At 36.8% G+C, this 13,539-nt stretch overlaps 1 protein-coding gene across 1 annotated transcript; it reads right to left on the reverse strand.

Annotated features, from left to right (window-relative positions):
* Window positions 1-4,345: 4,345 nt before the first annotated feature.
* Window positions 4,346-6,064, reverse strand: LOC129220775 (uncharacterized). Its single transcript, XM_054855205.1, has one exon. It carries the CDS (start codon window positions 6,062-6,064, stop codon window positions 4,346-4,348), a length of 1,719 nt encoding a protein of 572 aa, XP_054711180.1.
* Between the last annotated feature and the right edge of the window lie 7,475 nt (window positions 6,065-13,539).

A 13,539-nucleotide genomic window follows, 5' to 3' on the forward strand; every position in this document is an offset into this window, starting at 1 on the left:
TGTGTTTTTCAAAGGCGTCAGTTAATATTTAAATTTGTGCATTGTAAAAAAAATCAATTGACTTTTAAAACTTACTACAAGTTATTTTCGTATTTTAGTTTTTTAAATGTAGAACATTATTTTTACATGTTTATTTTTATCCTTTAAAAATATTCTATTGTATTTTATTTAATATATTTTAAAATTTTGAGATCCTGACATGCTTTTGTACAAAGTTTTCACTAACCAAAATCCCCGTCATCCGATGCACCTGAGACCCCAGTTAGCACGGATAAACGAGGTTTTACTATAGTGCCTAGAAGGGGCTAGGCTTCTAGGCACTATAGTTCTACTGTACTACATGCCGTTTCCATTAAAATCATTGTTTTTTTTTAATTGAAACTACCATATGATTTCTTTCATTTTGCATTGTTATAAACTGAAAAAAAAACTATTATTTTGCAAATAGGTTCTAGAATCAAAATGATTCTTTTAGGTGCGCCTACACATTAAAAAAAAGGGGGGGGGGTTAATTATTGATTCCATCAACGAAGAATTAGTGGACAAATCGTCGCGATAATACGGTCCCTTGAATTCGAAGCCAGTGAGTTAAGTGTATTCTGCAACTCTGAGCCCCTGACTCCAGTAATACTTCTTTAGCAAACAAAAATGCTTTTTTTCAAAGTATGCTGTATGTGTTTTGTGTTCTTTTTAATTAATTACGTAAAAAAAGCCAAAGAAAGGTCAATTCAAAAGTAATAAATGAAATAGTATAATAGGGGGGCCACGTGCCCCCTGAGCCCCCCCCCCTAAAATCCGCTACTGGGAGGAGGGGCACGTAAGTGTTCTCGGAAATACAAAAAATAGTCGTAAAAAATAGAGTTCAAAATAATCATAAACATTGAGCAAAAAAAAAACCCTTTGAAAACTTGCACCCGAGTTTGTTTTGACGTGCAGTGGCAGATTTAAAATATAGCAAATGTTGCAATTGCGCGAGAGGCCCCATAACCATAGAGGCACCGTAGGAGTTACAAAAATGCTTATGATAAATGTTTTACAACTTCTGTGATAGAGAAATAGGGCCACAAAATGTATTTCGACGAGCCCCAAACTTGTAGCTCCGCCGAAGCGATACAGAAAATACTGCATTACTGTGGTTCATATTACAAACATCGAAAAATGAAAAATTACCATCGGTTCAACGGGAATCTAACAAAAGAAAACAAAACCGGTTTCGCCATCTCATATTTGTTTCCATGGTCTCCAATTCTGCAACATATCACCAAATGATCGTCAGTCTGAGACGCTATATTAGTTTTGCATTGAAATAAGTAATTAATAGCCACAAAAAATCATTTAATAGGCTTTTTAGAGCAACCGATCGAAAACAAAAGGGAAGTGCACAACAGTAACGTGCGCATATCCCACATGCGAAAATTTAGCCTTCTACAACTTACCATTTTTGAGTTACGACTTATAAGAGATATAAACGTACATCCAGCCGCAAGAAACAACGCAATAATTAACTAGTTTGGTACCTGAATGCAGTATTAAAAACTTTTTCAGGGGTGACTAAAATAGAAATTCATATTGAAATTTAAGTAAACAATTTTGTTTGAAAACAATGACTCCCTTTACTTTGTATTAAAAAGTAAAATAACAAAGGTCCTTTTTTTTTTTCAAAAACATCGGCCAATTCCATCGGCTTTTCGATGTTTTTAAGGCTGATGGGCCGATGTTTCCTGCAAGTTAGCATCGGCAGCCGATGCCGATGCCGATGACTAAATTGTTGAACCATCGGCGCCAAAGCATCGGCCAGGCCGATGCATCGGTCGAGTCCTAATATTCATGCACTTAGAAGTAGATTCATTCACCTGAAGGAATATTTAAAAAAAAAAAAAAAAAAAAAAAAAACAAAACACGCACATTTAAAATAAAGTCATTAAAACTTTGTTATGAAACATTTGAAACATTAAAGGAGGGGGGGGGGCTTTTGGATTTCCCGTGTCTCCTCCGAAATATTTTTCTGTGTCCGCCCCTGTTTGCACAACATACATTTTGCGTTGAATGTCACGAAATGTCACAAAATACGTGTCGCTTTGCATCAAAAATGTCAGTCAGTTACCCTGTTCCTTATCATTATATTGGGCAACAGTTAAAAAGCAGAACTATTTTAACTTCATAATTACTATTATTTTCCATTGTTTTTGGCAACAATTAAAAAACATACGTGATTTCCGTCACACAAAAAGGTTGCGGATCAGAATTTTAAAGTCCTCGCAAAAAAAGTTTCGATGCAAAACTCAAACATATTCCTTTTCTATGATTTGGAAAATTTTCTTTTACTCGAGGTCATTGTTCTAGGTTTGGATTATCTGAAGGATAGGTTGAAAATTCGTCGCTTTAAATGTCACTTTTATTGAGAAGCACTCCCTCACATTCAAGCGCCAGTCTGTGTTGGCAAAACGAAAAGCGTATAACAAACAAGACGTATCACTGACTGAATCTTCGCCTTCAGGCTGAAAAATCTTTTGGAAAGGACGGGGGGGGGGTGGGGGGGGGGGGGGGGGGGGTAACAGTGTCTTGGGATCAAACGCCGCAAAACGAAATACTTCAACTTTCCGGATCTTTGAGCACTTGGCCCGGATTCAAAAGTTGAAAATGGTTTGTGAGTTTCACTTGCGGTGACAATTTTGGAGAGCAAATTTCATTATCGCGTTCTTTTTCCAAACAAAAGTCGAGAAAAATGTGAAAAATGCTTGTGTTGTCGGTTTAAAAAGAATATAATTGACGTTTATGTAAGGGAGGAAATAAACTTCAATTTCGTGCCCGTTGACTTTGTTGATACTTGGAGTGGATTGTAAGTTTTGACTCTTGAATAGTCTTTGCTTTTGTGAATCCCTTACGGAATACTATGAGTGGAATAAAGTTTTGTTTAGGCAAACCAACCGTGTTCAAGGTTATTTTAACACATTTCTTGATCAGAAGAAATGAATACATTTTTTTGTGTGTATGTCTGTAAGTTGTGTCTATGTGTAACACCCTTTATAAAATACCGACTCAGAAAACAGAGAGAGAATATTAATGGACTATTGTTTCAATTTTACTTTAGTACTCACATGTGAAATTGCTATGCAGGTAAGTGAACCAGGCGGGTCAATTGCTACCCCTCGTTTTGGAAAATCAATTTACATGCACGTAGGTGTAGTTTTTGCTGGTTTTTGGTAAACTTTACCGGCCTGAAGTAAACATCTATTTTTATGAACAAAACAATTTTTGGATGTCATCTTCTCTGTATGCATCCGGTCCAGCGATTAAGAGGCAAGGTCAAGGCCCGATTACTCTTTGAAGAGCTCGATCTCATTTCAGAGCCCCCCACTTTTTGTTTGTGAAAATGTTTCTTAAAACACACATTCGTACGAAACTCATTATTATTACAAATTTACAAAAGTGGCCCAGCAGAATTCAGATTAAATTTTACTCCATCTTCTTGATGGATTGAAATTTTTTACATTACATATGTTGTACCGCTTTTGTAAGTGAATAAGGGTAGTAAGGTGTTGAATCAAATTTAACATTTCACAAAATAAATAAAAAGGCGTAAATATACATTATAACAGATTTGAACCAAATCCCACATTTGAAAATATAAGTTGCGATCACATTTTAGTAAAAGTGTCCGCATCTTTTATAATTATTTAATTCTTTCATTCTTTTAGCAAGCTCTAACGTTAGCAATTTCTTTAAAAATGAGAAACTGGAATTGCTAAAAAGTTTTTCAGTCATATTTGGACCCCCTGAAAATTCTGAGGGGAAGCTCAAGCTTCCCGAGCCGTTTTGGGTAATCAGGCCCTGGGTCAGTCAAATGCGGTGCTGGCGGCTGAAGGGTCGCGGGTTCGATACCGGGCAGTCAAAGAATTTCCATATGCTAAAAATAGTTTGTGTTTACGTTAAACCTATGGTGGCCACCAAGCTCCCATTACAAATCAATACATTGTAGACTAGTCTTACTCTTTCTACTTAAAAGATACAGTAAAGTACGTGTTTTGAATTGTAAGTTCATTTAATAATAAAATGATTGGCTTACCCTTTTTCCTGGAAAGCTAAGTTTAAGAACTCACCAACATTCACTCTGAAAACATTAAACGCAATAGATGACTCCTTTTCGGGGTTTTTTTTCTAGATTTATTCGATTTATTTACACCACTAAACACTAACCATCTTCTTCGATTCCAGACCGACTCTCATCACCTTCCCGCCAACGAAACCACAAAACAAAAATACATATTTTTTTAAAAGTCTCTTTACTGGTGGCGCCCTCTCTTGACGGTAGGAGCAAACATACTCCCCCGCCTGGACTATCAGTTCAGTCTTCCGTTGGCAGTAGGCAACACTTGGTAATAGGGCGTCTGAATTGTCCCCGTTGGGTCTTGACATCCACGACTCGAACAGCACCATCGTCTCCTGGAAATACTTGAACAACTCTGCCTAGGCTCCATTGCAGAGGTGGGAGATTGTCCTCCTTCACAAGGACCAAATCGTTGACTCTCAGGTTTCGTCTTGGTTTCTTCCACTTGGTTCTTTGTTGTAATTGATTTAGGTACTCCAGGTGCCATCTCCTCCAGAACTGACCTCGGAGATGTTGAATTAAATTCCATCGCTTCCTTAAGCACGCTGATTGTGAAGGGACCTCTTCTGGAAAAGAAGTCATTGGAGCACCAATCAAGAAATGTCCTGGCGTAAGAGGTTGCAAGTCTTGAGGGTCATTAGACAGAGGAGTTAGAGGCCTTGAATTTAAGCATGCTTCAATCTGAGTTACCAATGTCACAAGCTCTTCAAAGTTCAGAACAGCTGATTTCATTGTTTTAATTAGAAGCTGCTTGGTCGATTTGATGCCAGCTTCCCAGAGTCCGCCGACGTGAGGTGCCGTGGGGGGTATGAAGTGCCATTTAATGGATTCTTGAGTTACAAAGTTCTGCACTTCAACAGATTTGATTAGCTTGAACTGTTCCTTTAGATATGAAGAGGCTCCTTTGAAGTTAGTTGCATTGTCGGAAAACATGTTGGTTGGTTTTCCTCGTCTGGATATGAAGCGCCGGAATGCTGCCAAAAAGGCATCTGTTGAGAGGTCCGAAACAACCTCAAGGTGCACAGCCTTTGTTGCCATGCAAATGAAGAGCGCTAGGTAGGATTTTAATTTTACTTTGCTTCGTGGAACGTTGGGTTTGGTGATGAATGGTCCTCCAAAGTCGATGCCAACGTTTAAAAACGCTCTGCCAGTACTGAACCTATTTGCAGGCAAATTCCCCATGAGCTGCTCACTCGATTTGGCTCTGAAGCGAAAGCAGGTTTGGCACTTGGATAAAAGTCTTCCGACTACTCCTCTGCCAGAAGGAATCCAGAATTTCTGTCGAATGCAGCATAAGGTAAGTTGAGGTCCACTGTGCAAACTGATATGATGAAAATACTGAATGACCAGATTAGTGAGGGGATGGCTCTTAGGAAGGAGGATTGGGTGTTTTTGAATTGGACTCAGGCTCGAATTTTTTAATCTTCCTCCAACTTTGATTATTCCATCAGTGTCCAGAAAAATACCTAGAGGCAGAAGCTTGCTGCTGTTGGGAAGAGGATGTCTCTTCTTTAAAAGTTGAATTTCGGAATGAAACTGTGATTCTTGTACAGTTTGAATAACAATCTTGGTAGCATCATCCACCTCTTTTGATGTTAGCACACCAGAAACTCTAGATGATCTGCAATTGTTGATGAATCTTTTACACCAAGCTATGACTCGGATTAAACGTGAGAATGATGAATACCTAGCTATGATTTCCAAAAAATAGCTGCCTTGACTTGATGTTGAGACATTAGTAAGAACGGTGGATGACTTCTCCTCACATTTCACGTCTTCTTCAGAGGAAGTCGACAAATCAATTGATGGAAAGTGTAAAGAATCCTGACTTAGCCACTCTGGCCCTGACAACCACAGTTTATGAACTTTTAGCTTGGAAGCTGCAATACCTCGTGAAGCACAATCGGCAGGGTTTTCTTGACTCTTCACATGTTGCCAGGATGCTTCAGAAGTCATTTTTTGAATTTTTGAGATACGATTGGCAACAAAGATTTTCCATCTGCTGGGAGATGATTTCAACCAATCCAAAACAATTTGGGAGTCTGAGAAAAGAAATGACTTATCGATTTGAATTACCTTTCTCAGAGATTCTAACACAACAAAGTAGAGTTCAGAAAGAAGCAGAGCTGCCAAAAATTCGAGTCTGGGCAAGGTTATCGATTTTACAGGAGCTACCCTTGTCTTAGATGTTATCATTGAAACATGGACTTTTCCGGTTACCAGCTCAGCTCTTAAGTAGAAAACAGCAGCGTATGCACGCTGGGAAGCATCACAAAAACCTATGAGAAGAACTCACTTTGCTGTAGCATCTCCTGAAAGGTGTCTTGGAATCTGAATCTCTGCCAGATGCTTCATTTGATTCCTGAATTGGGTCCATGATTCGGAAATGCAGTCTGTGACCGGATCATCCCAAGAGATGTTTTCTCTCCAGATATCTTGCATCAGGATCTTCAACTGAATTGTCGTAGGTGACAGGAACCCCAAAGGATCATAAATCTTGGCGATGGTGGATAAGAGTTGCCGTTTGGTTGGCCTAACTTCATTTGGTGGACTGATGTTGATTCTGAATGTGTCTTCCGTTGAATTCCATATGATTCCCAAGATTTTCATCAAATGATCCTCTTCTATGTGCAGAGATCCCGAAGAACTCCGTAATTCTGGTGGTAATGATTCCAGCACAGATGATTCATTGGACGCCCATTTTCGAATCGGGAAACCTCCTTTCTTCATGAGTTCGATTACTTGACTTACTAATTTCTTGGCGTCTTCTTTCGAATTTGTTCCTGTCAGAAGATCATCTACATAGAAGTCCTCTAGAGCAACTTTAGATGCCTCTGGAAATTGCTTGACTTCTTCTTGAGCTAGCTGCTGAATTGTTCTAATGGACAGATATGGGGCACAAGCTGTCCCGTATGTTACAGTGAGTAATCGATACTCTTTTAACGGTTCTTCAGGTCTCTCCCTCCAGAATATTCGTTGAAAGTCTGCATCATCTTCAGAAACTAGAATTTGCCTAAACATCTTCTCTATATCTCCTGTTAAAGCAATCCTGTGACATCTGAATTTTAACAGAATATTAAACAGTTCATTTTGTAACTTGGGGCCTGTATGAAGAACGTCATTTAAGGATAATTTCGAATCAGTTTTGGCAGAAGCATCAAAGACTACTCGTAACTTTGTAGTCTCGCTCTGTTCCCTAATAACTCCAAAATGGGGTAAATAAAAACATTTAGAAGATGGTTTCGAAAGTTCTGAATTCGGGACAAGTTGCATATGGCCTAGATTTTCATACTCCTGCATGAATTTTACATATCTATCTCTTAACTCTGGATTACCCTGAAGGCGCTTCTCCAACGAGAAGAATCGTCTCTTGGCTTGGACTTTAGAATCACCCAATGCATTGTCGTTTTTGAAAGGAAGACTTACAACATATCTACCATCACGATTTCTCCTTGTGTGGTCGAGGTAGAATTTTTCGATTTCGTGATCTTCTTCTGAGAGGTTACTAGTATCTGGAATTGACTCAACTTCCCAGAACTTGGCTATTTGATTTTGTAAGTCGAGCAACGCATGGCAATTGATTAAAGACATGACCTTCCTTTCGCTCTGACAGGCTGTGGAAACTTTCCCAGAAAGCAACCAGCCTAATCTGGAGTTTAGAGCAGATGGTTGATTTTTAGTCCCAGATATTTTTCCATACTGAATTAAATCAAAGAATATATCAGCTCCCAGAATCATATCGACAGGACGACTAATAAAAAACGAAGGATCAGCTAACTGAAGTCCATTAATGTGAGGCCAATCGAATTTTGATACTATGAAGTTAGGCAAATTACAAGTGAGTTCCTTTACTACTAAAGCATTTACGACAAAGATATCCTGATTAAAATGAGGAGAAAGTTGAAGTTCTACTCGTTTAGTAGCATAAGCAGCAACTTTGTTATCTAAGCCCAAAATAGTATTTTCTGACTCATAAAATGGAAGGTTTAAATTTTTTGAGCATGATTCTGTAATTAGAGAAGTCTGAGACCCGCCATCAATCAAGGCTCGACAGTTTACATATTGTCCTTGACTATTCTTAACTCTAACAATGGCTGTAGAGAGCAAAATTGAATTGGAATAATTCATTTGTCCTGCAAGGCAAAACTGTTCTTGAGATGTAGCCAATGGCTGAACTACATTCTGTTCACTAGTAGCAGCTAGATTATGATTCGAATTACAAACAGGGATTTCTTTAGGACTACTTTGGAATTGGTGAAGTACGGTGTGATGTCTTTGCCTGCAAGCACGACAAGAAGTTGTAAATTTGCATGATGAAACGCTATGATTCCCTCGCAGACAATTAAAGCATAACTTTGACTTTTTAACAAAATTCCAGCGATTATTTGTATTCATCTTTAAAAATTTCTCACATTTATGTAATGAATGAGATGAAGAACAAAGTTTACATGAGTCATCTGACTCTACAGTAGTTTTAAGTGAATAAGGCTTGTGAGTTACTTTATTTGATTTTTCATTGAGTGGTGTAATTTTGATACCTTGAAGACTTCTGGCTTGCTTTTCAAGAAATGAAAGAAACTTATTTAATGAAGGAAAATTTTTATCTTCGAGGGTTAATTCCTATTTGACTTTGATAGAATCTTCTAACTTATCTTGAAGAGAAAATACTAATAGAAGTTCTACCAATTGATTGCATTCTAATCCTAATGTTTTAAAATTTCTGAGTACTTCATTACAAATGTCTATCATGGCCCAAATTGATTCTGAAGTAGGCTTAACATTTTTTAGAGAGAAGAACTTTTTGCATTGGGAAAATGCCAATTCTCTCTGATTGTCATACCGATTCAACAGTGTTTCCCATGCTTGTTTATAATTTTCATGAGTTATTGCGAATCCTTTTATTAATCTAGAAGCATCTGAAGTGACAGCATTTTGTAAATACTGCAGTTTTTGAATATCTGTTAAAGATTCATTAGAATCAATTGAACTAGAGAATATAGATTTAAAACTCAACCAAGAGTTGAAATCACCTGCGAATTGTGGAAGATCATATTTAGGAAGATTTATGTTACAATAAGCATTCACTTTCGATTTATCGTCTTCGAATTGTAGCTTGCTATTAATACTAGTTAAATATGACTCAATTTTTTCCAATGTCAAATCAGCCAGATCTTTAGAATTAGTAAAGTTTTCACATTCTACATCTTCCACAAAGCTTTCCAAAACAGAAAACTCATAATAATTGTCTTCTAACCTTTCTAGACATTTTAATATATTACCTTTAAAGGCAAGAACTTTCTGAATATTATTAGACTCTATTACATTATCAACACTTTCAGAATACCTTTTGATTTCTTTTATCTGAGTTTGGAACACTAATGGTATTTTACTTTTTTCTTTAGTAGGAGCCATCTTTTAAATAATAACCTAATGCAACTATACAACACAAATACAGATTTCAGAATTAGTTACTATAAATATGCAGTCACTCAAAATAATAAACAAATTCTTCGAATTTACTAATTCAGATTTCTTGCATATCGAATTCACAAGTAATAATAATATTTTTGAATTAACTGACATACATTTCTGGACTTAAATAATATAATAATAAACACATCAAAAGATTAAGAATTCTTTCAGACGAATTTCGTTTTCAGAATACATCTAGTTTCGATTATATAAGATCATTAGCGTTTTCGATTCTAGTAAGAATAATAAACATTCTACTTTCCAGGAAATGATCTACTGAATTTAACTCGATTTATGATGCATACATCCATACATCAACAATGAATAAACATATCTCGCCGGTGCCTCCATGTTTTGAATTGTAAGTTCATTTAATAATAAAATGATTGGCTTACCCTTTTTCCTGGAAAGCTAAGTTTAAGAACTCACCAACATTCACTCTGAAAACATTAAACGCAATAGATGACTCCTTTTCGGGTTTTTTTTTTCTAGATTTATTCGATTTATTTACACCACTAAACACTAACCATCTTCTTCGATTCCAGACCGACTCTCATCACCTTCCCGCCAACGAAACCACAAAACAAAAATACATATTTTTTTAAAAGTCTCTTTACTGGTGGCGCCCTCTCTTGACGGTAGGAGCAAACAGTACGTCTAACACGAAAACGCTTAGCGTGAAAAATCAGTTTACACGAAATGATATGCGGTCCGGACTGTGCACTATGCAATTTAATTTTTTAACAGGTAGTTCTTTTAGCAAGAAAAAAGTATTCCAGTCCTTTCAGTTTCGTGTTAAACGGTTTTCAATACAGAATTTCAGGACATATAAATATTCCCACAGATGAAATGATGAAGAATTGAAGATCTGTTTAAAACTCTATGGTACTAGTACCATTGAGAAGATAATAAAATGGAGGGAGTGAAGACTTTCATTCGTGAAGGAAAGACCCCAGGTCACGTGATAGATTTTAATGCGAAGCATTGGAAGAAATCAGCTAGTCTTGCACAAAACGTGTCAACCTTTCGTCGTTGAGTCACATGACTTGGAGTCTTTAGCCTCAGCTTTTACTATGCCAATGATTGGACTTTAAATACACCGCCAGCTCAATTCCAGCCGAGGACTGCAGTTTCGTGCTTATTAGCACTCATCAGTCCGGCATAGGAGTGACTGAGTTGGAGGTGGAAATCCTCTTAAGGAGTGCCAAACAAACTGGTAGCTAATACAGAATTAGCACTGACCAGACGAGTGACCGAAGCAATCGTTCGGTACAACTCGAATATTGAAGGCAAGGCAGGTATATTCATTGAGTTACCGCCCTATAGCCTGGGCTAAGGCAGAAATACATGAAATACACCTCCAGCTCAGTCAATTCCAGCCGAGGACTGCAGTTTCGTGCTGGCGGTGTATTTCATGTATTTCTGCCTTAGCCCTGGCTATAGGGCGGTAACTTACTGAATAATGATTGGACTTGATCCCTTCATTTACTAATTCCTGCTCTACTCAACTTTTTTTTACCCGAGAGCCGCAACTCATATTGAGGTGAACCTTGAGGGTCAGAACATATATTAACTTTAAATCTATTTTTTTTCTAGATAATATGGGAAAACACGAAAAAGGAAGGAAAATTACAAACAAAGAATTGTTATTTCTCTGCGATATGCTTCTTTACAAAGTTTCGATCTGTCTTTTAGAAACCAATTGCTGACCATTTGGCTCCAAATTTGTAGCTTTCATTATTAATACCGAATAAAAAAGATCGTTTTTTTTTGGAAGTTTTCATTTTCGATTTGTAATATTGAACAGAACAATGGGCCGCATGGATCAGTATCGCGGGTCACAGGCTTTTCACGGCCTTAATTTTCTTCCGGTGCGAGGAAGGCTGGTCGTACAGTCCTTACTTGAAAATGTATTACCATGCTAGTCTTGGTCATATGGCTTAAAACGGAGAACCTAGGGAATATTTGATCCCTTTACCCCTTCACCATTTGCTACTTCCCTGATTCAACCTTTTGCAAAATCGATGTAATATGGAACAGCAGAATCGTTTAGTTCAGAGACAGGCAGCCAGGCTCTTGTTTTTATAATATTTGGGTTAGATTGCACAGCAAAGCCACATGCTTTTTTCTTCTTTTTATCATTTCTACTTAAGTTTCACTCGTTTTGATTTTCAACCAAATGAAACTTTTTAATTGAAAATTCTCAAAATCAATTATGATTAAAATAATCTGCTTCTGACTACAACAAAATTAATTTTTCTAATTTTCATCAACGCCGATCACATTTTCCTCTTTGCTGATCTTAACGATCTTGAATAATTACCAGGCGCCTCCATTAATTTTCTGCTTTAAAATTATTTATCGTCAAATATTTGTACCTTAACAACACTAGAAAATTTTCGATTAATTTCTGTCCTCTCCATGCGAATGCTTTTCATTAAATATTTCACAGTAATTAATTTCGTAAGATCGACCGGAGGAATTTTGGTTTTATATTTTAAAATACTTTTATCACTCTTTAAATCCACGCTGCTCTTCCATAAAATTATAGGTAACGCGTCACTTTTCATGCGTTGTATATTTTGATTGAATTTCCGGGGACATTGATTCGTTATTTTCTTGCAATAAATATTTAATACTTTCTTCAGCTATAGTCCTTTAGGGCAACTTTGATTCTCAATTTATTTCAAACTGCTCCTCAAATGTTTAATTAGTTTTATTGTATTTCTGGCATTAAACGAAAGAAATACTCCTAACACCCGGTAGCAGAACTTTTTCAGTAGTCTGCGACGGAGATTCAAAAATCCAAAAGTAGTCGGCAAAGTAGACCAGCATTAAATTAGTCGTATCACTTTCATAGGATTAATTAGCTTTGTTGTACTTCTGGCATAAAACGGAAGACATACTCCTAAAACCCGGTAGCAGAATTTTTTTCAGTCATCTGCGACGGAGATTAAAACCTATTTGTAACACTTACTATGGATCAGCAAAAAGGAATGCTTGAAGATAAAATGCTGATTTTAAAAATTACGATTAAAACAAAGACTTAAAAACTTCAATATCTATACTAATATTATAAAGAGAGAGGACGAATTTTTGTGTGTTTATATGTTCGAGGTAATCTCCGGAACCATTGCAACTATTTGAAAAGTTCTTTCACTGTATGAAAGGTGCCTTCTTACTGAGTGACATAGGATATAATTCGAAAAACATCCGATCAATAGTTCTTTTTTTATTCCAATTTAGGCCCGAATTTCACGTAAATTGCCTATTATTGGCTATTAAAGGAAGGAAAAATTACTTGCACATATTAATATTACATATCGTTAGAAAGGGTAGAATTTTCTGCGTTCTACGCAATTTGTTTCAATGCTCTAACTTTATTCCAGCGGGAGTTATTTGCGTTTTTAGCTCAAACTTTTTTAGGCTTAGATTTAATGAAGTAGTGCCTAGATTTCAGCTATCAATAAAAAGTGAAGGAATTGTCCCACAGTTTACTTTTTGATACCATTGGAATAAGCGACATTTTTTACTCCAGAAATGTCTCAAGGTGGTAGAAAAAATAATCTTCTAACCTCCAAAGGAAAAAAAATCACAAGCCGTTAAAAATCAAGTTCGAATAAATCTAATCTCCATTAAAATTACTGATGTTTTGTTTCGCATTGGCATGGTTATGTCTTTTAGCTTTGCTTCATTTTAATTTCTTAAAAGGTCCATAAACTTGACGCCACGGAATTATAAGATATGGGGAAATGTTTTCGCCAGTTCTGTGCATATTTTACGATCTACGTTATGATAATTCCCCCGGACAATGTAGAAATTGCGGGAAGAGTTTGAAAACTAGGAGTCTTAGCAATTTTCCCAATTGTCGCCAAATTTGTGGACGCCAAAGACCAAGAGTTAATGTACTTCGTTCATGGCCTTGCTGATAGTGACAGAAGCAAACGATTATAGCCCAT

Source organism: Uloborus diversus, chromosome 4 (assembly GCF_026930045.1).
Source record: "Uloborus diversus isolate 005 chromosome 4, Udiv.v.3.1, whole genome shotgun sequence".
Classification (NCBI taxonomy): Eukaryota; Metazoa; Arthropoda; class Arachnida; order Araneae; family Uloboridae; genus Uloborus; species Uloborus diversus.